Source organism: Protopterus annectens, chromosome 6.part0 (genome assembly GCF_019279795.1).
Source record: "Protopterus annectens isolate FY-2018-M chromosome 6.part0, PAN1.0, whole genome shotgun sequence".
NCBI lineage: Eukaryota > Metazoa > Chordata > Ceratodontiformes > Protopteridae > Protopterus > Protopterus annectens.
This window is the reverse complement of record NC_056737.1, coordinates 179,809,715-179,836,926: the sequence shown is the minus strand read 5'-3', so window position 1 is coordinate 179,836,926 and position 27,212 is coordinate 179,809,715. Positions and strand designations below refer to the sequence as shown.

The window sequence follows — 27,212 nt, the reverse complement described above, 5'->3', positions numbered from 1 at the left end:
ATAAAACAATACACAAGAAGTTGAGCGCTTTCATCCACTAGGGACTTCTTCAGAACACTTAATTGTAATACTCTACTCCATTAAATACATTAAAAAATGCTGATAATTACATCACATGTCATTTCCTCATTAAGAATTTAAAGTGCAAGTGCATAGAACTATCTAAAATTTCCTAATTTCATAGCAAGTATACACTGTATATGCAAAACTTTTAGATTTGGGAAAGTTGTTGATAAATGGTTAAAACCATGTATGGGGAGCATAAGTCATCTAGTGGCCGATTCATGGGATTTTTTAGGACGTTTGGAACCACATATTTCCAAGGAGGCTGAATGGTTGGTCACTATTGATGTAGTTGACCTTTTTTCCAGCATCCCCCATGTGGATGGGATGAGAAGGTTTCAAGATAGTATCCATGAGTTAGGTAAGACCACTTGGGAACAAACACTTTTGATTTTGGACTTCATGGAGATAGTACTAACTCATAACTACTTTTATTACGAGGGGAAATATTATAGACAAAGTAAAGGTGTTGCGATGGGGGCCGCTTGTGCCCCCATATATGCAAACCTGGTGCTGTTAAACTGGGAAAAGGAACACATCCTCAGTTCTAAATGGATGGAACATATAGGATGTTACTATCGTTTCCTTGACGATATCTTCCTAGTTTGGAAAGGGAGCAAGGAGGAGTTGGATTATTTTTTTACATACTTAAATTCGTGTACTGAGTATTTAAAATTTACCATCAACATGGACAGAAAGAGTATTTCCTACTTAGATGTACTGGTCACATTGGAAGAAGGGAATTTTAAGTCTAATATTTTCAGGAAAATCACTTTCAGCAACTCCTATCTACATTTCAATAGTAGTCATCCTTGGGCCCAGAAAAGAAATATAGTAAAGGGGCAGTTTATTCGAGTGGCGAGGATGACATCTGATATTATGGATTTGGATGTAGAATTAAGGAAGATAGGTTCATTTTTTGTGGAAAGGGGATACCCCGAGGGTATGATCAACGAGCTTAAGACTTATGTCTGGCAACAATGGGGTAAGAGGTATATACCTCTGCTTGGAGGAGGAAGGTCTCTTTCTGTTCCCCCTAAGAACAACTATGAGATTTGTACAGACATGACAAGTAGGTTTGGGAAAGCTTGTATTATACAATATGGACCCCATAGTAAGTACATCAAAGGGATCATTCAGAAGAACTGGAGGGTATTTAGAGCAGATAGAAGGATTTGGAATATTGTTGGAGGGGTACCCCATTTTGTGTATAGGAATGGACAGAATTTGAAGTCTTTATTAGAGAAAAAACAGAACCACACAGACAATAAGAGGGGAACAACAAAATGTGGGACGTGCCCCCAGTGTCAGTATATAACAACAGTACAGAACCTAACTTTAGAGAATTTTAATAAAACCAAAATTCATTTCCAAAAAGGTAATTGTAGATCCACCAACTTGATATATATGGCCACTTGCACACACTGTCCCTGCTTTTATGTAGGGAAGACCATCAGGTGCTTACGCAATAGGATCTACGACCACCAGTATAGTATCAGGAAGAAGGATGAGACTAACGCTTTGTGGAAACATCTAAAAACCAATAAGGAATGTTCTAACTTCAGTTTTGGAATTCTTGAACTGGTTAGAGCCAATGTGAGAGGAGGAGATGTTAAGAAATCAGTTAGTGACAAGGAGGTGAGATGGCAGGTAAAACTAAATGCATCAGTGTATCCTGGCATCAACGAACATGTTTCCATAAAACCTATATTGGATAATAATAAATAGATGCTCCAAATAGTAAAGGGGCTGTTTTTTGTACAAATACACATTTTTCATAGACAAACATTTTTACATATTTACATATATACATAATTTTGTATTACTATCATGTTTTGATGGAAGATTTACACGCACTGGCACCACAATACGCACTGAAAAGTTTTATGAAAAAGTTATATGAAAAAGTATTATGCAAAAGTTTTTTATGAATTTTATGAATTTTCGTATATATATTTTTTATGCATATACAGTGTATACTTGCTATGAAATTAGGACATTTTAGATAGTTCTATGCACTTGCACTTTAAATTCTTAATGAGGAAATGACATGTGATGTAATTATCAGCATTTTTTAATGTATTTAATGGAGTAGAGTATTACAATTAAGTGTTCTGAAGAAGTCCCTAGTGGATGAAAGCGCTCAACTTCTTGTGTATTGTTTTATCGTTTGGGTTAAACCTTTTGTGAACAGTGCTTGTGTCGTGCTGGTGCCCTTTCTCTTCTGAGGCAGGAGATTTTGCTGATTCGATTAACAATATCAGATAAAGAAGTTATGTCTTACCATAACTTTGCATCTGTATTGTTGATCCTCGTTCAGTCATTACGACTCTCCCTCCTTCCCCCTCCTGTGGTTTCTAGTGGATCTCACCATCCAGTTCTCTTAGGTTATTTGACCAGAGGTAGCCTCTACCTTCTTTAACTTGCAAATTCAATCTGAGGTAACAGGGAGATGGGGATTGTGGGTAAGAGTTTAGCTCGAGAGTTTGAAGCTGACGCGAGCTTGGAAAATGGCTGGTTCAGTTCCAAGCTCGGAACCGATACCCATGCATATAATGACTGAATGAGGATCAACAATACAGATGGAATGTTATGCTAAGACATAACCTCTTTATGTCCTTCTCTTCCATGTTGCAGTATTCCTTCCTACCCACCTAACCCCCCTTCTCTCTCTCTCTCATTATTGACCTGTCTTAGGTCTTCTAGTGGTTATACCCTACCCTATGACCCATTTAAGCACCAAATGGCTCTTTGATCTTATGACTGAGATCACTCGCTACTCTATTTTGACAATCCTGCTAGGCTTTCAAGTTCTGAGGTCTATGCGTGCAGACGTTACATTTAAGGCCCCTGGTTTATGGCCCTATGTGTGATGTCCCACGCAACTACAACAGCCAAGTTGAAGCTTTTGTATAGGAGCCGACATACACCAAGAATATTGCAATATGGAAGAGAAGAACATCTATGGTTATGGTAAGATTTTACACAACTATTCTTTCCCTGTGTTCTATGATAAGTCTTTCCATGGCTTTGCATTTGAGGCTTGTTAGACTTCTGTAATTGCCTGAGTCTGTGGAAGTTTCCTGCCTTATGCAGGGGACTGACTGACTGTTGCTGTTCTCCTTTTGCTTGGTACAAAACCTGTATGGAGGCCGAGATTGAACAGTGCTGTTGGTGGGGTGCGAGAGGTGCCTAAGCAGTGCTTCATTTAAGATGTGTCCAGGAATCTTGTCAGGACCCATTGATGCAGTACTTTTAGCTTTTAATGTTGCTTTTTGGACTTGGTCCTCTGATAACTGGAGGTGACTTGGTTTCTGGTATATCTTGTATGATAAACTAAGGAGAAAGAGGAGTAAAGGTACAGCTGAATTTATCGGTCAATTGGTTAATTATATCTTCAGCCTCGATGTATGTAACATAATTTACAGTCCACGTATTGCATTGCTGTATTATGCATCTGAGATTGCAAACATAACTAAAAGAGGCCTTGTGAGTATCTTTGGCTTGGGTGGCAGGTTTAGCTTCAAACTTGGATTTGTTAGATTTTGTTAAGCTCCTGAGTTGTTTCAGGGATGAGGACTCTGTCATTCTGGGAATTATTTTCTTACTTTTCACCAAAATTCTCTTCCTGTTATGGGAAAACTTATTGATATTCTGGTTCATCCAAGGGGTTTGTTTCTGAAGTTTGCCCTGTACTTCTTCCTACAGGGTAAATCATAGACTAGATGTCTGCAGCTGTCTGTATGCTGGTGTAGTGTGGTAGTGTAGGTTTCTGCTTATTTAGCAGAGTTAGCTGGGTTTGGTGGGGATTTGAAGCTTGCCAGTGTATCTCTTAGGAGTAAATAGTTTGCTTTAGAGAATTTTTTAAAGGCACCTTGGGTGGAGGGGGTCCCTGGTTTCAGTCTTATTTCAGATGAGACAGCTTTATGGTCAGACCTAACAAGTGACAAAGAGATGTAAGGGATGGTGCAAGATGCCACCATATTAGTCAGGAAAATATGAAGTTCCCTCTACTGAGTACTGACTAATTGTTCTAGGGCATTTGTATGAAAAGTCCAGGAATCTGTTTGTTTGTGCAATAGTAGTGGTGTAGATTTCAGAGTCTATAGTGAAATAGTTCAGATCAGCTAAGAGAATTGTATTTAGTTTAATACTGAGTGATATTAGTTCCATAGACAGATCTTGTGACTTTCTTGGGTTATACGGTGAGTACTGTAGCAAGAAAATATGTTGTACTGGACCTTTCTGATGAGTATTTGAACAGGAAGAAGCTCTAGTGCATCATGCTGCTTTACCAGCCTTGATGCAAGTCTCTTCTGGATGAAGATTGAGGCACCACCACCTTATTTTCTTCCCCTGCGCAGTAGCTGATTTAAACGTGTGGATGATATTGTAATTCTGCACAGCCAAAGTGCTCTCCACTGTTTTAAACCATGTTTCATTCACTACACAGACATCTAAATCCTTCATTGTGAGGAGTGCTTGCAGGGAGTGGAGTTTCTTCTTTAGGCTCCAAGCACTAATCAATAACACATTCATGTTTTCTTTTGCTTACTTCATTATGTTAGTGGGTTCATCAGCCTGACATTACCTAAAAAAAAGTACAATGGGGGTGGGACAGTATGTTTGCCAAATGTCCTTCAAGGATGCATCTGCAGTCATCACATATGGGTTGCCCTGCCTCAGGCAGCCCTTCGGTCGGCCGGATTCCAAAGTCTGGGTCCGGCGTCGGCTGATGTCACCCTTTCCCCGACGTCACAACGCCTGGGGTATAAAAGCGTCAGCCGACGCCATCTTCCTCAGTCTTTCTTGCCGCGTGGTGCCCGAAGCAGAAGCAGTTCGCAAGTGCCGGTCGGCCAGCTCCTGTAATTTCACTATCCGAAGACTTCAAAAGCTAAGTACCCCGTTGGGGACTCTTTCTTGCCTCAGCCGATGTCAGAAAAAGTTAATAATTGTTTAACTTGTGGGAAACAAATACCTCATAAGGATTTCCACTCTTATTGTCTTCCTTGCTTAGGCCCAGACCACGACGTCTCGGCCTGCTCTGCCTGCGCTTCCTTCAACCGACGCACTCTTAGACGTCAGGCGGAGTTTGCAGAGGAATTTTTTGGGGCTAGTTTTTCGTACAATATGCCGTCGGAGACTCCGACTTCACATTTAACAAAGAAACGGAAGGACAAGGACCGACACACGCAGGCCGCGGTTTCGGCTGAAACCACGGCCAGGCCTACCGCGAGTGTCTCGGCTGAAACAGAGTCCTTGGTACTTCCAACCACCGAAACCGCTCAACTGACAACCTCGGCCCCGGAGGCCCCTGCTGAGTCTGTTATTGAATTTCTAACAGAAACTGGTGTCCTGGAACCTTCCAACACCATTCCTCTAGACAAAACTACGCCAGCACGTGGTGCAGCCAGGCCTCCTGCATCCATGTCCATAAAGGCATTCTCTAGGGCTAAAGCTGCTAAACTCTCAAAAGCTTTGCCTCCCAAGGTTATCCCTCAGGGACCCACTACAGGTTCACAGATTCTAAGCTTAGCAGAGGACCTTATTTTCTTAATTAGGGGCTCTCAGCCTCATCTGGACAGGGGCTCTCAACCTCCTCCAGGCAAAAGGCCTAGGGTTGAGCCCTCTGATCCCCACGCCTCAGATGAGGCCTCTGATGGCTCTACTCTCTCGGACTACCAGGAGGAGGCTTTTTCGGCCTACGAGGATTCTGATGCAGAGGAATCTATCCCCTCGGCCTCCCGTCCTGAAGAGCTGTCCTTCGGGGAGACACTTCACACTATGAGAGAGCATTTCCAATGGCAGGGCCAGGAATTCTCTGATTCCAGGAAGAGATTAAGGACTTTCTTGCATTTGCCTCAGCATAGACCTTTGGCTATTCCTCCTGTTTTGAATGTCATTGATGATGTGTACTCTGAGTCTAGCACAACCCCTGATTCTCTCCCTCCGGCTCCTGTCAAACCCGATAGGTACTACAGGGTCCTGGACTCGCATCTTTTCCTTTACAAGGCCCATTCTGCTGATCCAGAAACTATTTCCCAGGGCCCTAAAGGGGTTGCAGCTGCCACTACTAAAAATCCTCTCCCCTCTGAAAGGGAGTCCAGAGCTTTAGAGAGATGGGGTAAAAAAGTGTATACTTCTGCTACTCTTTCTATGAGGGCATTAAATTGTCAATTTCATATGATACAGTACCAAGAGTATTTGTTAGATGAATTGCATAAAAAACTGTCTTCACCTGAACCCCTAGATCGCAAATCACTTCAGGATCTGGTACATAACTCCCAACAGGTTAGCAACCATTTCTTGCAATGTGGTTATGATGCATTGGAAGCTTCATGTAGGTCAGCTATGACAGGTGCAGTCATACGCAGGCATGCTTGGCTGAAGGAACAATCTCTGCCAGACCATGTTAAAGCAAAGCTTCTGGATGCTCCACTGGAAAAGCAAAAGTTATTTGGCTCCACTGCTCAGGAGGTCCTAAAGAAATTTAAAGAAAAGGCAAAATCTGTACAAACAGTCAAAGATTTTCTCCAAGTCCAACCACCAAGATTCAGCAGAAATTGGCCTTCCAAGAATTGGTCCTTTCCAGACACAGAGAGGTTTCAGAGAGGCAAGAACAGGCGTGCCAGAGGTAGAGGGCAAGCTAGAGGCTCTTACAGAGGACGTCAATGGCAGCCTCCCAACCAGAGGTAGTGCAGGACCTACAACTGCTGCACAAGGACAGGCTCAATGACTTTACTTTGACACCGCCAACCAGGGCTCAATTGGAAGCACCCTTGGCCGGAAAGCTTTCTTTATTCTCAGAAAATTGGCACAGTATTACAAGGGACAAATGGACACTACAAATAATAGACAAAGGATACAGGTTCCATTTTCACACATTACCAAAAAGAAAAGGCATGCCAGACCTGCCACCGAATCAAAGGGCAGAGGCTTTGAAACAAATCTCCAACTTAATGCAAATGAAAGCTATAGAAAACGTTCCTCTCTCAGAACAAGGCCAAGGATTTTATTCCAGACTACTCCTTGTTCCAAGAAAAGAAAAGCAATGGAGGCCTATTCTCGACTTGTCCGCACTGAATACTTATCTCATTGTGCCAAAGTTCAAAATGCTGACTCTACAGCAACTCCTTCCCATGCTGGGCAAGGGGTCTTGGCTGGTAACTCTTGACCTCAAGGAGGCATACCTGCATGTCCCTATCAGACAAAGTTGCAGAAGACACCTCAGTTTTCTTGCAGGTTCAGAGCGTTATCAATTCTCAGCATTGCCCTTTGGCTTATCTACTGCGCCCAGAGTATTCACGAAATGCCTGGCATCAGTAATTGCACACTGCAGACTTCAGGGGATTCAAATATACCCATATCTGGACGACTGCCTTATACAAGCGGACAGCCAACAAACTTTGGTAAAACACTTGAATTATGCCATCCACCTACTTCAAGCCTTGGGATATACATTCAACATTCACAAATCAAGACTTGCTCCATCCCAAAGAATAACTTTTCTGGGTGCGAATCTTGACACAACCACCCAAATGGCTTTCCTCACAGAAGAAAAACAAAGGCAACTACCGAATTACTTCAAAAATCTGACAAGACAAACTCAGCTGACTGCAAGGAAAATCCTGCAGGCCCTGGGTTATATGGCTTCTTGCATCCTTCTGATTCCACAAGCAAGGCTGCATATGAGGAAACTACAATGGTACCTAAGGAGTTTATGGACTCAGCACAGTCACAGCTTAGAATCTTTGATACCACTCATTCCATGCCTTCAAAAGGAATTTCTGTGGTGGGCTCAAGCAAGCCAGTCAAACAGGGGTCTGCCCTTCAGCAAACCAATAGCCAGCCAAACCATTACAACGGACGCTTCAGACCACGGATGGGGAGCGCACATGGAGGGCAGATGCATTCAAGGACTACGGTCACAAAAAGAGCTACGCATCCCCATAAACGAAAAGGAAATGCTGGCAGTGTTGCATGCAATCGAAGCCTTCAAACTCTTTCTGCATCAAGGCCACCTGCTAATAAGGACAGACAACACCTCAGTTATGTGGTACATAAACAAGCAAGGAGGCACCCATTCCTACCCTCTTTGCAGACTGGCAATGAATCTATGGGAACTTTCCTTGAAACTCAATATAGAGCTGCAATCCCAGTTTGTGCCAGGAAAAGGCAATATACTGGCGGACAGCTTAAGCAGAAATATCATGGATGCACACGAATGGATGCTGCACCCAGACATCTTTCTACAGATAACACAATCATGGGGGAGGCCGGACATAGATCTTTTTGCCTCCCCCCACAATCATCAGCTGAAGAAATTCTGCTCAAGGACATACCACCCACAAGCATGGAAAGTGGGCGCCTCTCTTTCAGCTGGAGAACTCTAACAGTGTATGCATTTCCACCTCTCCCATTAATGACCAAGGTCTTACTGAAGATCAGGACAGAGCAGCCAAAAGTGATTCTGATAGCTCCGGACTGGCCAAGACAGCACTGGTACCCACTGTTAAAGAGCATGTCATGCGAAACCATGGCCTCTTCCTCAATGGCCACTTCTCCTGACACAGCACAATTACAAAACTCTGCATTCCAACCTGAAAACCTTGCAACTAACAGCCTGGAAAATACCTTGACTCCTCCTCAGGATAAGCTATCCAAGAGAGTGAAGGATATCATCATGGAAGCTCACGCCTTCCACAAGAAAGGCATATTCAGCAAAATGGAAAAGATTTCACACTTGGAGCACCACAAAGGGCCTAGATGCGACAGTGATGAACATGGCACATATCCTGGAATACTTGGCAGAAATGCTCCACAATGGCCTGTCTTACTCTTCCATTAAAATTCATGCTTTAGCAATTTCAGCAGAGTACAATACTGATCCACTTGTCTTCTCTCATCCTCTCCTAAGACAGTTTCTAAGAGGAATTAAAAACATCAATCCTCCAAGGAAACCACCACTGCCTACTTGGGACCTTAACTTCGTGTTGGAAAAACTAACACTGCCTCCCTTTGAACCAGCAGCATCTGCAGAACTACAGTTCCTGTCTTGGAAGACTGCCTTCCTTCTGGCCATAACCTCAGCAAGAAGAGTATCTGAGTTACAGGCCCTCATGGCAGTACAGCTATTTTTCTTACTTCTCATCAGGACAGAGTCTCATTGAGAACCAATCCTACATTTATGCCAAAGGTGGTATCCAGGGTCTCATTAAACCAAGCTATTCACCTGCCTCCACAAAACAAAGGGGAGAAACTTCTGCACACCCTGGACATACACAGACAGTTGCGCTACTACTTGGACAGAACTAAAAGTTACAGAAAAACTGACCAGCTGTTGGTAGCATATGCTGCTGGTGCACAAGGAAAAGCAATTTCCAAACAGACAATTTCAAAATGGATAGGGAATTGCATTCGTTTTTGTTACTCCTTTCATGGAAAAACTGTGCCAGCTAACATTAGACCTCATTCCACTAGAGCCACAGCCACCTCCACAGCCTTCTTAAGAGGGGTGGCTACCCAAGGACATTTTAGAAGCTGCTACATGGAGCTCCGTGCATACATTTTCCAAGCATTGCAATTTACCTTTATATTCCAGATCCAGAGCAGGCTTTGCTACGGCAGTCCTGCATGGCATTTTAGCTACACCATCCTTTACATAGATCCTCCACCCCCATATTGGCTATGGTATTCTACCCATATGTGATTACGGCAGATGCATCCTTGAAGGACATAGTACAGTTTTGTACCTACCATAAATGTAGATGTCCGATAGGTATGCATCTGCAGTCAGGTTTACCCTCCCTCCTTCCCCTCTGTGGTATTTATTGGGTACTTTTCCCTCTCATAGCTAGCTGGGGTTATCTATTATGGTGTATTTGTTTTATACAACCAATAAGATCAACGTTTAACCAGGAACAAGTAAAGCAAAAAAACCTTTCCGGTCTTATCTTGATGATATTTGCATTCTTTGGGAAGGCACTAAGGAGCAGTTTTTGATGTTTATTGAGCACATCAGTTGTTCAACTGACTTTTTGAGGTTTACATATGAAATTAGTGATAGCACTTTGCATTATTTGGATGTATTAATAAACAAAGATCCCAGTGGAATAGGTTTTCTTTCAAGAACTTACAGGAAGGCGACATACTGTAACACTTTCTTGCATTTTGAAAGTGGACATCCCTACTACATTAAAAGAGGTATTATAAAGGGACAGCTCATTAGAGCAGCGAGAATGTGTAGCAATACACAGCTGTTCCTTGAAGAAGCTGATTTTCTGGGAAATTTATTTGAAGAAAGAGGATATCCCTTGGACGTATTTCGAACAATATTAACAGAAGTTTTTACTAAAAGAGATCAATTTTATTTCCCTTTGCTGGGTTCCAATGCACCGGTGACAAGTAGCAGAGCATTAATTGAGAAACCTCTCCAAAAGAATTTTATATACACTTACACACAAGATGCTACATTTATTGAGAACACAATTAAAAGTTTTTGGCCTATAGTAACCATGCAGGAAGAGATGGCAAGCAAATTACCCACTAATATAGGGTTTATTAGGAAAAGGAATATTAACCTAAAAGTGGTGTTTGAACAAAAATCATATGTCAAAATAGGTGGCAAAGTTAACGCACCTAATGACACATTCGGCACATTTAGATGTGGCCGATGCAATCAATGTCCTTATATTTTGCAAACGGACAAAATAACCATTCCATCTAGGAACATTACCTTGAAGGCAAGTAGCAAATATTCCTGCAATTCTGCAGGGGTGGTTTATATAGGGTTTTGCCAAGCATGTCCAGCTTTCTACGTTGGCAAAACTGACAGGCCCTTAAAACGTAGAATATATGAGCATTTGTACGAGATCAGTAAAAATAAACAAACCAATGCTTTTTGTAAACATCAATTGGTATGTCCAAAAATGTCATTAAAATTTTTAGTTATTGAGAAAATCCAGCAAGACCACAGGGGTGGGGATTGGGAAACTTTGCTTGAAACGAGAGAGTTAATTTGGCAGGTAAAGCTAAATGCAGCTAGACAACCAGGACTTAATGACAATATTAGTTTAGTACCTATTCTTAAAAAGAGAAGGAACAAACTTTAAATGTATTTTGTTTTTAACCACTGAACAAACATATTTTATACCTTGTAAGTTGTAATTTTTATGGTGATACAATTTAAGAGAACACTAAATTTGCACTACATAAGGTATTAGCATTATTTTTAGGTGTCTCATACTCATTCGAGTTGTTTTTTAAGTGGCTTTTTTACATATAAATTAACATATTGCTTGGTGGTTTGATTTTTAAATTATATTGAAAATATTGTGTTGGGATTGTAAGCAGGGGGTTTTAAATGTTTCATTCATTTAATTAATGTCAAGTAAACTAACTTTACATCTTTTACCATTCTGAAGGGTAATGAGCGTTTTCTACACATGCTTTTTTTGCAGTTTGCAATCACTACTGAATTGCACTAGAAGGTATTTGCCAAGAAAATAGCAGGCAATCTTATTAGGCAATTTCAAAGTAAAGGTGGAAATTAAAGATTGCACACAAGTGGTGTTAATTAATTATCTGCATTACCCAGCTATAAAAACGCTGTACATTCATCAAAGTCTTTGTCTCACTTGAAAAAGCCTGGTAGGTACCAGGCGAAAGCGCTCGTGTTAATTTTTGTTTTTTGTGTCGACTAATAAATCGTTTTATTAGAATTTGGAGCTGCATTGGACTGTCATTTTATGTACTATTGGGATTATAAAACTTTTGCTGCATTGCTGGCTGGAATTTAACTGTTTAAACTTTAAACTTCAAGCACCAGTCCCTGTCGTTTGGACCGGAAAGGTTTTTTTTGCTGTATTTGTTTTATATATATATATATATATATATATATATATATATATATATATATATATCTATGCATATCTATTTCTGTGCATGTTTGGAATTTATTGCATTTCTCCAAATTTAGCCTTCCTTTGAGGGCACCTGGCATGGCATCTGGGGCAAGAAAAACTGAGGTAGATGGCGTCGGCTGACGCTTTTATACCCCAGGCGCTCTGACATCGGGGAAAGGGCGACATCAGCCAACGCCGGACCCAGACTTTGGAATCCGGCCGACCGAAGGGCTGCCTGAGGCAGGACAACCCATATGTGATGACTGCAGATGCATACCTATCGGACATCTACATTTATGGTAGGTACAAAGCTGTACTTTGTCTCAGTGGTTATCACTTTCAGTACAGAGTGCTGCCATCTGGACTTTCGTCTGCATTCAAAGTACTGATCCTATCTCAGAGGCCTGCCTTCATTGAGGAAGAGTTGTACACACACTCCAGTGTCTGTCTTTCCTGCCCACAAAGAGGTCATAGAAAGGCACAAAATTGACATACTGGTTTGTTTTGGGTTTACACTGCTCTGTATGTTTAAAGCTTTACGGCCATCACAAACTTCTTAATGCTCTTTGCAGCTGGTCTTATGATGAGAGTTTTGAGATGTCTGTGGTTCCAGAGTCACCATATTTTTTGTATATCTCCTGGTGTTAGAACCCCGTTAGCAGGCCCTGGAGTAGTGAACATTTATTTACCTTTGTTTACCGGAATAGTCTACCTGGGCAGCAAAAGGAAACCCCTTTTCACTGGAAGCCCAGTGAGAAAAGTTCCATACATCAGTACGAAAAAGATAAAGTACAGTAAAAGACAAAAAGTTACAGTAATTTTCGTAGAAGGATAACCTAATACAGGGTAAGCTTGTTAAACAGCCAAAGCAGGAGATAATCATACAGGTTTACAGTTGCATTGGTAATTTTTTCACATTTATATGTACAACGCAGATTCACAGTAAATCAATTTTAATAATCCATCACATTCGTATACAGTGGTGTAGCAGTATCAGAGCACAGTAGGGGATAGTAGTTATAATGCAGTACAGAGCATAAATAGGCATAGTAGGGAGGAGTTCTCATGTAATAACCAAATTGTGTAGATCATTTAACGCAGTGTTCGCATTCCTGTATCAAAGTCCATGTCATGTTTTGATAACTGGTACTTCACTGATGTAATGAAAAAGTTCACTCTGGTTCTTCTGCCTTTCAAAGGATGTGGTTCTTCCCATTTTAGTGGAATGCACGTCAGCTACCTGGAGTTGCATGCAAGTTTTCTGGCCTTTAAAACTTTCGGAAAAAAGCTGTTTTGGGCCTGTTTTGATTTGGTCCCATGGTCTCTTCATCATGTGGTACCTATACAAGCATCAGGCACCCAGTCATACCTTGGGTACCACAAACAGTGTGTCTATAGCAGTGGGCTATAAACAAACATCACTGTCTGCGAATGTCATGCTGGTGGATTTGCTAAGTGTTTGCTAATGTTACATATTTTGAGGCTGTGTCTGGCTTGAGACTTCTAGTAGGGCATTTAAATTCAGAGGTAATCGCCTATTTAGGGAATGTGGCCCTTTTGCTCTTTTGCTTAGTGTAGCACAAGGACAGGGTGAAATCACAGTGGTCAGATTTCTTTATCCTATGGCAAAAGACAATCCTGTGTACCTTCCCAGGACACAGATGTCTTCTTGCATCTAAGTAGAACAAAAGGGAGTAGATGAGCATAGTCACTCATATGATCTGAGCACTTAGCTCAACACTTAGAAACTCACTTACCCTTGTATTAATTACATTGTAGCTTGCTGATATTTAATGTAAACTAGACTCTCACAATGTAGCAGATTAGTACTTTTTTCTCTAGTGTGTAGCCATTTCCAATTTCTATTTCTACAAATGCTTTGTTAGGGCATGGAAAATTATACTTTGAACTCAGAAACAAGGCTAAGAAACAAGTTAAGACTGACAAACAAAATTACCACATTTCCCTGCAAAGAAAATTTAGTAACAACCCACAAAAATTCTGGGCCACAGTTAACAGCATCCTCCAACCTGGTAAAGCAACAACTCCACCACCCAATATAGTCGGGTCAAATACACATATAGCCTCCACTTCAGCGACTACTTTACTACTTCTGTTCTTAAACTAATAAACAATGCTAACCCCAACAGTCTCCTCCAACTTCCCACACAACAGTCTAAGTCTACTCCCTTCTCACTTAAACCAGTACCAATATATAGTATCCAAAAACTCTTAGCCAAACTCAAACCTACCACCCTTGCTGCCGACAGTCCCTCAGCCAAATACCTCCAAATAGTATCCGCAGCCATAGCCTACCCGAACACACTACTAATAAATAGATCTATCACTGAACACACTGTTCCAACCTTGTGGAAAACATCCTTTATCATTCCCCTCCACAAAGGAGGTTCATCCATCGACCTCTCCAACTATCGACCCATTGCTATTCTCTCACCACTATCCAAAATCCTAGAAAGATGTATTCACCAAAAAACTCCTGACTCACCTTCTTTCTAACAACCTCCTATCCAACTCCCAACATGGCTTCCGTCCATCCCACAGCACCACCACCGCTCTAACTTCACCAACATAATAAACACATACAGAAACCAGGGTAATCTTGTGTCAGACACCTTTCTAGACTTATCCAAAGCCTTCGATACAGTTTCCCACAATAAACTCTTAATCTGCCTCACCAATCTCAACCTTGACGACCCCTCCATATAGTGGTTTAAAAGCTGTCCGGACAATCACCATCAATCTGTCAAATGGACTAACTGCCTATCCCCCCAATTACCAGTCACAGTTGGTGTACCCCAAGGCTCCATCCTAGGCCCCCTCCTGTTCAACATCTTTACAAATCAACTCCACTCCGCAACTGCAGGTGCCAAATTTGTCCAATACACCGACGATACAACCCTAATCTGCTCCGCATCCAAAATTAAACTTCTACAACAAAAAAAACAGCAATCCTTCACTGACATAGAATATTGGCTCAATAATTCCCAACTAATATTAAACCCGCAGAAAACACAGCTTGTGCTGTTCCACCCTACCAAAACACAGGATGTTACCTTTTCCATATCCTCAGGTAATAGGACTGTCATCACCCCAGTACCAGAAGCTAAGTTACTTGGATTCACCATTGACCAACAACTGAAGTACAACAAACACACATCCCTCACTGTTGCCAAAGTCCACAGAAAGCTAGGGACCCTATAGCGCTGCAAACAATACCTAACTTCAGAAGTTAGAATCACCATAGCCGGGACCCACCTGCTAGCAGCTATATTATATGCATGTCCAGTACCAACAAACCTAAATAAAACTGACCTTAAACTCTCCACATGGTATAATAAAATTGTCAGATTTGCTGCCAACACCAGATCACGGTCCCACCACTGCCAATCCCTGAACAAACTGCACTGGTTAGAATTCCCAAATTTACTACAATACCACCAACTCAACCTGGTACACCAAATACTATACTGTCCTGAAAAAAACCCTGCTCTGTCCGGCCTCATAACCTTCTACAACACTAACAGGCAATTACGATCTACCATCAAAGGCTTCCTAGAAAGTGTCCAATGTGTAAATGGCTTGGGTAACTCTCTCTTCACCAATGAAATTGCAAAAAACTGGAATATCCTGCCTCCTGACCTCAGACTTCAAACATGTACAACCACCTTCAAAACCCAGTTAAAATCATGCCTACACACCAATCATTTATGTACCTGCAGAGGACCTCCCTGAGCTCCCAATCTGCTAATGGAGGGTATTTGCAGGAGGACCTCTCTAATCCCATTCTGCTTATGGAGAGTCCACTCAAACATTCTACTGTATTTCACCCTCTCTCGTTTTACATTTTGTAAATAGTGTGTGCATGCTTATAGTATACTGCAGTGCTACTTGACTATAGAGTAGTACACTTATTCTTGTATGCAATTTTTCTGTATTATTGTATTAACCTTTTATATTTGTAACCTGTGTTATTGCTATATATGTTGTTTATATTCTGTATTTTTTTTTCTGGGGCTTTTCCCCCCAGGACTCTGCTGAAAACGGACACCAGCTGTCCAGTTGGACCATCCTGGTATACTGCTTGCATATGGATGTATCTGTGATACCGAGCAACCATTTTTGTCATTTTACAGTGAAGCCACATTATGTCCATTTGTGACTTGATGGTATATGGCCTCTTGTAGGTACATATCCTTTTATTCACTTCCTTCATTGTCAGGTATCTACAACTAGAAGCTGTACTTTTATTTATTCAACAAGCAACTGTATTCGTTTGTCATAGTAAACATTCCATACTCTCTTTCCTCCGTACACTTCAAGCATGTCATTCATTTGTATAGAATTTTGCAGAATGTCCAGATTTTTTCCTCCTATTTTTGGTCTGTCCAACATAAAATGTATTTTTCTCACAGGTCATTGAAGATTCAAGTCATTAAATAATGACATACATTTAAGTTTCAGACATATCCTTCAGAACATGCATGCTAATGCAAATTATTTTGTTCTATCAACTTTTTAAGTTTATATGAGCATTAATATTTAAAATCTGTCCCTAATTTTTGTCCTTTGACTCTCCTCCCACCCATTATTTTTGGATGCTATGAGGTTGGAGGTGTACTTACAAAATGTGGATGTTAACAGCTGTGCTTTGTCAAGACTGACAGAAAGATGTTACTTCAATGACAGCTGCTTTCAGTTTGTTACTATGTTTAACTTTGTAGTTAAATAAATGAAAGCAACATTTTAGTGGATGGAAATGTTTTATTAGTTTGTTTAGGAAGAGTTGTAATGCCTTCCTGGTCTTCATGTAATCATTTCTTCAACAAGTTACTCTGAAAAGATTTTCCACTGAAGCTGTAGCTCATTGCTGTCCTCAGCAAGACAGTCTTGGTGTGAATTGTGGGATGTGACCAACAATAAAAACTGTAGAGACTCTGATGTCTTACCTAGATCATACAGGCTGAGACTAATTTCTTTCTGAAACAGTGTGAAATTTGATTAGGAAAAGAATGGTGAGACTGAATGAAAAATTTACTGACCAACTCTGGGATAAGATTAATAACTTTGGAAGGCGACGTTTTCCTTTAACTTAGATGCTGTGCAGATTTCTGCACACCTACCACAACCTGTGTAACAAGTCCAATTCAAGACCTACCCTTCAAACTCCTCTTCACAGACCACAGCGTCTCTGTACTTACCCCCAAGCTGAAGCAAGCACTCCCCTCAACCTTGATTGATCTCTGACTATCCCAAGTTTATATCCCTCTTCAGAGTATTCCTGCATAGACAAAAATAAATGCAGCAACATAGACCATCCTTTGGCCGTTTCATTCTGTACTTCTTATCTTGTTTCACCATTCTTCACAACAGACAACCGGTCTTCTGTATTGCTGCAACTCTTCTGTCGACCTGTATTATCCTTTGATCTGCACTATCTGTAAATAGATATCAAGTCTTACTTAAGGCAGTCTTGTGGTGCAGTTATTGTTCTGTTATAATTTCATGATTCTCACTCATATTGTAACATATGCTCATGTATTTCTCTGCATTATGCTGTAGTTCCTAAGCATCTCCTGTTAATTATTACACAACCTGGGCCAATCAGATGTTCTTCGTGTTTCACTGTTGCAGTCATTACATTTGGGTTATCCTGCTGGCAGGTTGCCTCCAGTCGGCCTGAATTCCAAAGTCTTGGGTCCTGCGTCAGTTGCTTCGCCCGTTCCCACACGTCAGGTCTTCAGGGGTATAAAAGATGCAGCTGACACCATTTTCTTCAGTCTTTCTTGCCATGCGGTGCCCGAAGCAGAAGCAGTTCGCAAGTGCCGGTCGGCCGACTCCTGAGATTTTCGTGTTTCACATCCGAAGTCTTCATTAAAATCTAAGTACCCCGTTGGGGAAACTTTTTCCTTGCTCCAGACTGATGTCAGAAAAAGTTAATAATTGTGTTTCTTGTGGGAAGCAAATACCTCAAAAGGACTTTCATTCGTACAGTATTCCTTGCCTAGGCCCTGACCACAACGTTTCTAGTTGTCGGTTTTGTGCTAGATTTAACGCACTGTTAAGAGTCGGTACGATTTTGCATTAAGCTATTTTGGGCGAAGATTTAATTATACAGTGTCGTCGGATAGCCATCCGACTACCGGAGATCACAGAACACAAAGAAAGACAAGCAACCAAGATCCAAAACCGACAACGAAGCTTCTCCTAAGCCAGTCGCCAGTTCTCAATAAGGTGCTTTCGCAGCCCCTGATGCCGCTACTTTAGAGTCGCAGGCCGCTACCGACTCCCACGTGGAGTCAGCCAGGCCGCTGGAAACTCAAGGTATTGGAACCTCGGAGACTATTCCCTCAGATGGGTCCGGAGCCGCTGAGCAGGCATCAGCTTCTGAGGGTGCATTCAGACCTAGACAGTTATACATTAAAACAACTTCATCTTCAAAGGCAAAGACTAAAGCACCTTTAAAGGCAAAGAAACAAGTTCAACAGCCACATGGACAGGCCTCCATGCCCAAAAAACAGATGCTCAAAATGGCCGAAGACTTAATTACCTTGATCAGGGGTTCCCATCCCCCTCCTGATAAGAGGCCTAGGCAAGAGACAGACTATGAATCTTCCGATCAGGTTTCCATTTCATCTGATTCCTCTTCTGATCAGGAATATTCTCTTCCCTCCTATGAGGATTCTGATGCTGAAGAATCTATTCCTTCAGCTTCCCCTCCTGAGGGCTACTCTTTTGGGGAAACCTTGCATACCATAAGCGAGCACTTCCACTGGGAGAGCCAAGATTTTTCAGAATCTAAGAGGAGGCTCAGAGACTTCCTTTTGCTACCTCTCAACACAGGCTTCTAGCTATTCCACCTGTTAGACATTGTAGATGATGTGTTTTCAGAGTCTAGTCTGACCCCTGACTCCTTACCTCCAGCTCCTGTTAAGCCGGACAGATACTACAGGGTTCCTGACTCTCATAAATTCCTTTTCAAAAACCATGCTGCAGACCCAGAAACCATTTCTCAAGGTCCCAAAGGGGTCAAGGCTTCCACTGCAAAAAACTCTACCCCCTCTGACAGAGATTCTAGGGCACTGGACAGATGGGGAAAAAAGATTTACACATCTGCTACCTTGGCTATAAAGGCCTTAAATTGCCAGTTTCATATGCTCAAATATCAGCAATATATCATGACACTGCTTAAACAGAAAATGTTGGTAAATTCTGAATGTGCAGAAAACAAAGAAATGCAGGATTTATTGCATGCAGCTGAACAAGTTGGAAAGCATACTTTGCAATGTGGTTTTGATTCTCTGGAGGCCTCCTGCAGGGCCGCTGTTACGGGTTCTGTCATTAGGAGGCATGCTTGGTTAAAGGAACAAAATCTGCCTGATCATGTCAAAGCAAAATTATTAGATGCTCCATTACAGCATGATACCTTGTTTGGTGTTAATGCAGAAGAGGTGTTGAAGAAAATGGAGGACAAAGCTAAATCTATGCAAACGGTCAAGGATTTCTTACAGGTACAGCCACCTAGGTTTAGCAGAGAGTGGCCTACAAAGAATTGGTCCTTTCCAGTGTCAGACGGACCTCAAAGGGGCAGATCCCAGCCACAAGGTTCGTACAGCTCTAAGCAGTGGGGTGCTTCTACCTCCAAAAGTGGAGAAGACAAATCACAACCATACAGGAAACGGTCCCAATGACTTCCCCCTGCCTGCACCAAGCACTTATCTTCTGGCAGCACCCTTAGGGGGAAAGCTAGCACTTTTTTCTCAGAATTGGCACATTATAACCCAGGACAAATTAGGTTCTAGACATAGTGTCACAAGGCTACAAGTTTCACTTCCATACCCTGCCAAGGGCAAACGGTTGGCCAGACCTGCCAAAAAATCAATGGGCAGAGGCTCAAAAACAAGTCGCATCTCTCATGAACATGGGCGCTATTCAACAAGTGCCACAGCAAGAGCAGGGACAAGGATTTTACTCGAGACTGTTCTTGGTACCCAGAAAGGACAAAGCATGGAGACCAATACTGGACCTATCTATTCTAAACACTTTCCTGGATATACCAAAATTCAAGATGTTGACCTTGCAGCAGCTTCTGTCCATGCTGGGCAGCAAGGCTTGGCTCGTGACTTTAGACCTAAAAGAGGCATACCTGCATGTCCCAATCAGACAATCATGCAGAAGATACCTCAGATTCAAGGCTGGCTCAAATCATTACCAATTCTCTGCACTGCCCTTTGGCGTATCTACTGCGCCCAGGGTCTTCACAAAGTGCCTGGCACCAGTAATTGCTTTCTGCAGACAAAGAGGAATACAAATATATCCTTACTTGGACGACTGCCTCATTCAAGCAGAGAACAAGGACATTCTACTACAGCATCTGACATTTGTGAGAAGACTTTTAACATGCCTAGGGTACACAGTCAATGAAAAGAAATCAAAACTAGTACCCTCTCGAGATAATATTCCTGGGTGCAAGCTTAAATACAGCTGCCCAGATGGCTTATCTCATGCCAGACAAACAAAGGCAACTGACTACCTATTTCAAGGGAATGGCAACAAAGGCCCAGTTATCTGCAAGAAAAATTCTGCAGGCTTTGGCTTCATGGCATCCTGCAACCTACTAATTCCATATGCAAGACTGCATATGAGGATGCCTGGGGGAGCCCACATGGCAGGAAGAGGCATTCAGGGCACCTGGTCCACAAGTCAAATGCATCTACATATCAATCAAAAAGAGATGCTAGCTGTTCAAAATGCCCTGACAGCCTTCAAGGACCTAATTAATCCGGGACAACTTCTGATAAATACAAGACAACACCACAGTCATGTGGTACATAAGCAGGGAGGGCACTCATTCATACCCCCTTTGCAGACTAGCCATGGCTTTAAGGGACACAGCATTGACTTACCAAGTTCATCTGCAGGCACAATTCCTGCCAGGAAGGGAAAATACTCTGGCAGACAAACTAAGCAGAAACCTCATGGATCCCCACGAGTAGCACCTGGATCCACAAGTCTTCAGCATGATAACAAAGAAATGGGAACGCCCGGACATAGATCTGTTTGCCTCCCCTCACAACAATCAACTAAAAAGATTTGGCACAAGGATTTATCACAGACAACCATGGAAAGTTGACGTCTTATCTTTCAACTGGACAAACCTATCAGTATATGCCTTTCCTCCACTGCCTCTCCTCCCCAAGGTACTCCTAAAGGTCAGACAGGAGAAACCAAAATGATTCTGATAGCCCCAGACTGGCCACACCAGTACTGGTATCCGATCTTAAGGAACTTTTCTCAATGTCCAGCCTGGACCTTACCTCAAATACCTCATCAACTGTCCCAACAAAACAATCAGATTCTGCACAGCCAACTCAGGACCCTAAACCTGGCAGCATGACGGATAATGTAGCCATACAAAGCACACCTCTCAGTAAAGCTGTGATGGATGTCATTTTAGAAGCCAGAAAGCCTAGTACTAGAAAACCCTATGCTGGAAAATGGAAGAGATTTTCTGCTTGGAACCAAGCTCAAGGAACTGATACAGCTGTCCCAAATATTCCTCAGATTGAATAAAATAACTGAGATGCTGGACAAAGGCCTATCTTTTTCAACAATTAAAATCCATGCCTCTGCCATTTTGGCTCATTACAATACAGAGCCACCGCTCTTTTCTCATCCTTTATTAAGGCAGTACCTCAGAGGAGCAGAAAATTTAAGGCCTCCAAGGAGAACGCCAATACCTGTATGGGACCTCAATTATGTCTTGGAAAAACTCACCTTACCTCCTTTTGAGCCAGCTGCTACTGCGGATATAAAGTTTTTATCTTGGAAAACAGCTCTGCTCCTAGCAATAACTTCTGCAAGACGAGTGTCAGCGCTACAGTCTTTCATGGCTGTGGAACCCTTTATCATTTTTTATCCAGACAGGGTCTCTCTGAGGACAAACCCTACAGTTATGCCTAAGGTGGTATCCACTGTAGCCCTTCACCAAACTGTTCATTTGCCAACTTTTTATCCAAATCCACAGAACAAGGGGGAGAAAATTCTGCATTCTTTGGACGTACACAGACAACTTAGATTCTACTTGGACAAAACTAAAATTTTCAGAAAGATAGAACAATTACTAGTGGCAAATGCTGCAGGATCACAAGGAAAGGCTATCTCCAAGCAGACTGTTTCAAAGTGGATAGGTCACTGTATTCGTTTCTGCTACTCACAGCATGGCAAACCAGTGCCTAAGGGCATTAGGCCACATTCAACCAGAGCTGCAGCCACTTCTGCAGCCTTTCTCACGGGAGTACCAACCAAAGACATTTTAGAGGCTGCTACTTGGAGTTCAGTGCATACCTTTATAAAGCATTACAATCTGCCACTTTACTCTAAATCCAGGGCAGGCTTTGCCACTGCAGTTCTGCAGGGCCTCATAGCTGCTCCTAATGCTGTTTTATCTCCAGCTCCCCAACCATAGCTTTGGGACTCTACCCAAATGTAATGACTGCAACAGTGAAACACGAAGAACATAGTAAAGTTGTGTATACTTACCATAAATGTAGATGTTCGAGTGTATTCACTGTTGCAGTCCAGGTTACCCACCCACCACCCCCTTATTTTTGCTGGAACTTATCTTTACTTCTCTGATCTATACAACCTATGTGGTGTATTTGCTTGTAGATGAGGCTAAAGTTTATTTTGGTGCATGTATGTTTTATTTACATATATTTAGCCTACCCTTTTGGGGGCACCTGACATCTGGGGCAAGAAAAACTGAAGAAAATGGCGTCGGCTGCATCTTTTATACCCCTGACGACCTGACGTCAGGGAAGGGGTGACAGCAACCGACGCAGGACCCAAGACTTTGGAATTCAGGCCGACTGAGGGCAACCTGCCAGCAGGATAACCCAAATGTAATGACTACAACAGTAAATACACTCAAACATCTACATTTATGGTAAGTGTACACAACTGTACTTTCTTTACTGTGGTAAACAAACAAAAATGAAGTAAATATGTAGGGTGAATACCTCCCTGGAATTGTATTTTCTTTTCTTGCATGTTTACCTCATCCTTAATCATCTGCTATGGTTCAGTTTTCCCTTTTGGGTGCCTTTTAGTTTATGAATAGGTGAATGTGTTTTGTCATTCTGTTTGGCTTTGTGAGTATTGCATGAGAACTTCATAGCTTAGGATCTGAGTATTCATAGTTTTTTTTTTTGTTAATCCTTGTCACTAACTCATTATCAATGACTTGCTTTTATATGTACACTATCACAGATAATTTCTGTAACTTTATAATGTTTTATGATTGATTTTATTTTTTCAAACTTTCTGTCTCACGATTACCATTGTCATGATGTGTCCATTTGTTTCTCTGTGAAGAAACGGTTGCTATCTCACATGGATACAGGACATTTTGACCCCAGGCGATTTGACCCCAGCATTAATAGACTGTGAATAGATATCTTTAAAAAATAAACTATACCAGTTTATAATTACGAAGTTATACAAACCAAAACAATTTTTACAAAAAAAAAAAAAAAAAAACATTCACTACCAAACTACCAGAACTGAACATAGTACATTGCCATTGTATTGAGTGTTCTGAGTGATAACTTTGTTGTTTTTTAGGGAAATATTTATCATCATTCAAAGCAAGAGTGGCTAAAATACAACAACCTTTAAAAGTTGAAACAGGCACCACAGAACAGATCCAAATAAATATCATTGCCAACTTCTTATCCTAGAACACATTTTGAAATAAGTTATGCCATGAACACATCTGTCAACCTTTCCCTACGTAATTTTTAGAAGTATCTTCCATATGAGGTTTTAACAGATAGTCTCTGATAGTTTCATTTCTGACTTAGTAATGAAGTGATTATTCACTAACTTTAAAAACTTGTAGCACTGTATGTAAAATGTTGTGTGTAAATGGATCCTGTTACTCATCACTTATTTCTAAATGTATACCTGTTTTACTCCAAACATTCAATTTGTATTTACTTGCAAACTTGTCTCTTTAGATACTAGAATGTTGTTAATTCAAGACTAGAAGTTAAAAGGCATTAATTTAATTGCCATATCATGGTTACCTGTTCATCAAGGAATGGCATATTTTATATTTTTGTACATCAAATGTTGAAAAATACAATTAAATAAAAGTTGGGGGAAAAAATCATTGCCAACTTTAGCTTTCCTCAGAACAAGATTAAAACAATGAACACAAGTCGAAAACAATAATGTAACGCGATCATGAACTTTTACAAAAATACCTACTAGAACTGATTTTACAATGAGATAATATTCCCAGCAGAGTCTTAGTTTAGTTTTTGTGACAGTATTACAAGTAAGGCAGGAAATGTCATTAAAAATGCAAAAAAAAAAAAAAACAGTTACAGTAGCGCTTCATCACAGCAGAATAAGAAAATGTAGCTACTGCCACTTACTGGGTCTCGTTTTGTTGTGTAAAAATCATGATTAAAATATTAAATATTAAAATGCTTTTACTAAATTTAATTGGGACACTTTAATTTGTGTGGTTAATTATTTATTTATTACATAAAATGCTTTTATTAAATTTAATTGGGGTTGAATCGCCTGAATTCGAATCATCTAGGGTCATACTGTCCAGTAAATATTCTCATAGACATTAAATGTAAATTTAAATATGAAAGTGTATACAATTGCGTTGGGGTCAAATCATCTGGGGTCACCCTGTTCTACTTCCTCTCTCAGGTTAGCGCTCAAAATAGTTCAGTGATAAGCTTAGCCTCCTTCATGTATGCATTAGTTTATACTGAAGCACTGAGATGTACAGTAGGCATTGTTAACGGCGGCAGTTGCATACACAGATGACGTAGCCCCCACAGCTGCTTCTTGTTTTACAAGCAGGTACTTTTCTGTATGGAGGCGTACTCTGTAAGACACCCCCCTTCTGCCACTATCATTGCCCAGGGAGAGTGGTAGCCAGCAGTGCCTTCTCAGTCCTTTCTCTCCCCCATCCAGCACCTACAGTGCCTGGGCAAGTAATCAAATCCAGACTGTAGTCTTTTTGCACATTAGTTGCTGTATTTGTTCATTTTTTAAATAAATTTAATTTGTAAGCTTGTAGTTTGCTTGCCTTTGTAGTTTTGAAATAATTACATTTAAAGTTGGTGTGATTTTAAAATATTTATAAAGATTGCTTTGAAATTTGTAGTTATGACAGTCACACACAGTTATTTGTGCTAATGACAGTGTTCCACAAGTCGTAGATGTAGCTTGGAGAAAAGGTTTCTGTTATAGTTTGTTTTCTTTATATGTATGTGTAATGGAACTTGTTTGGTCTGCAGCCAGGCAGAGATATGGGCGGGAGTTTCTACTTCAGTTTCGCTACTGTGAGCCTGCTTTGAAGAGACCGGAGGACCTAATACTAATACCAGGAGTAACAGACCTGAAGCCAGGTAAGATAGACATTCGCTTTTATAAACTTGCAATAGATCCTAGGTAGAGAAGGCTTCTCCTGGTTGCTTGAGGATGGTCAGAGTCTGTATGTTTTAGAGCAATTTGCTGTGGCAAGCAAGGCTTTCAAAGATGCGCCTGTTTTTTTTTTTATTTTCCTGCAAAGCAGAATGTAACATATTTTGGGTGATGTAGTTGAAAACACTGGCTTCACATTATGTAATTTAAGAAAAAATCTGCTGTTAATACTAAGGGGAGAGAGAAAGAACTACATTGACTTGATTCCTTGGACATATGGAAAGTGTTAGCTGGAAGCAGGAGAGAGTTGTTATTGGTATGATGGGAATGGATTTTAAGTTGCACTTTGAAAGTGCTGTATCTTAATAAGTGGTCACTAAGTGGTTGCCTAATTTTATAACATCAAGTATGCAATTTAAATACAATTCAGCCAATCTGATCAAGTGAAAATGAACATTTTAAGCAAACATTTGATCCTGTTTAGCATGTAATTTTGTTTAAAATGAACATTCATATCAAAATATTATTAAATGTACTTTTGTGACTGTCACACAAATCTGTCCGTATAGAGGTATTTGAAGTGCTTTTTTCTTTCTCTTTCTCTTTCAGAAGCAGGTTCTGGTGCCACTTCTTTTGTTGAGCTGATTTCAGTTTTTATTCATTTTGTGCAACTGATATGTCTTGGTGCATTTAAGAGATGGAAGGAATTACCACTGTCTTGCTCTAATCAGAAATCTGCTGAAGTCCTTTTTTTTTTTTTAGGGGGTAGCATGTGAATTTCACCAGCGTAAAGAGGAAGCCAATTACTGTCCTTAACTTATTTTTGCCACTCATTACTGTTTGCATTGTAAATGCTATCTCTTTCTTGCCAACCCAGATTTCTGACGAGCAGTGTTTAAGTAGAAGCATCTTTCATTTCAGGTGTGTGTAAAGTCTAAGAAATTCCTGACTATTAATTATTTCTTTATTATATTTTTTTAAATATTTAGTTGTCTGACAGTTGGAACTGAGAGTTAAGCTGTGAGCTGTAGCTCTTGTGGAGTCGGGTTTGATTCCCTCAGTCCTTATTTGCTTCCTTTGTGATGCTGAGTAAGTCACTTAACCTGGTATTACTCCTGGTCACCCCTGAAAAGGAACTGTATATCCTGTGGGCCTACCTGGTTAACTTCTTCTTCTCTTTTGGCTGTTCCCATTAGGGGTCGTCACAGCAGATCATCTGTTTCCATTTCTTCCTCCCCCCCTACATCTTGCTCTGTCACACCAACCACCTGCATGTCCTCTCTCACCACATCCGTAAACCTTATCTTAGACCTTCCTCTTTTATTCTTACCTGGCAGCTCCATCCTTAGCATCCTTTTCCCAATGTACCCAGCATCCCTCCCCCAATGTACCCAGCATCCCTCCTCAGCACATGTCCAAACCAATGCAATCTCGCCTCTGTGACTTTGTCTTCAAGCCATTCAACCTGAGCTTGACCCTCTAATATACTGATTCCTAATCCTGTCCATCCTTGTCACACCCAGTGCAAATCTTAACATCTTTAACTCTGCCACTTCCAGCTCTGACTCCTGCCTTTTTGGCAATGCCACCGTCTCCAACCCATACAACATAGCTGATCTCACTACCCTCTTTTAGACCTTCCCATTCACTCTTACTGGTACCCGTCTGTCACAAATCACTCCTGCCACTCTTCTCCACCCATTCCACCCTGCCTGTACTCTCTTGTTCACCTCTCTTCCACACTCACCATTACTCTGCACTGTTGATCCCAAG

General features: G+C 41.2%; 1 protein-coding gene across 1 annotated transcript in view; it reads left to right on the top strand.

Moving 5' to 3' along the window:
* Positions 1-27,212, top strand: part of ANGEL1 (angel homolog 1) — a gene marked incomplete in the record, with an annotated part of 1,002,072 nt that overhangs the window by 534,080 nt on the left and 440,780 nt on the right. Inside the window, 1 exon segment of the mRNA XM_044073897.1 lies at positions 25,313-25,423. Within this exon segment, the coding sequence (XP_043929832.1) occupies positions 25,313-25,423 (111 nt within the window).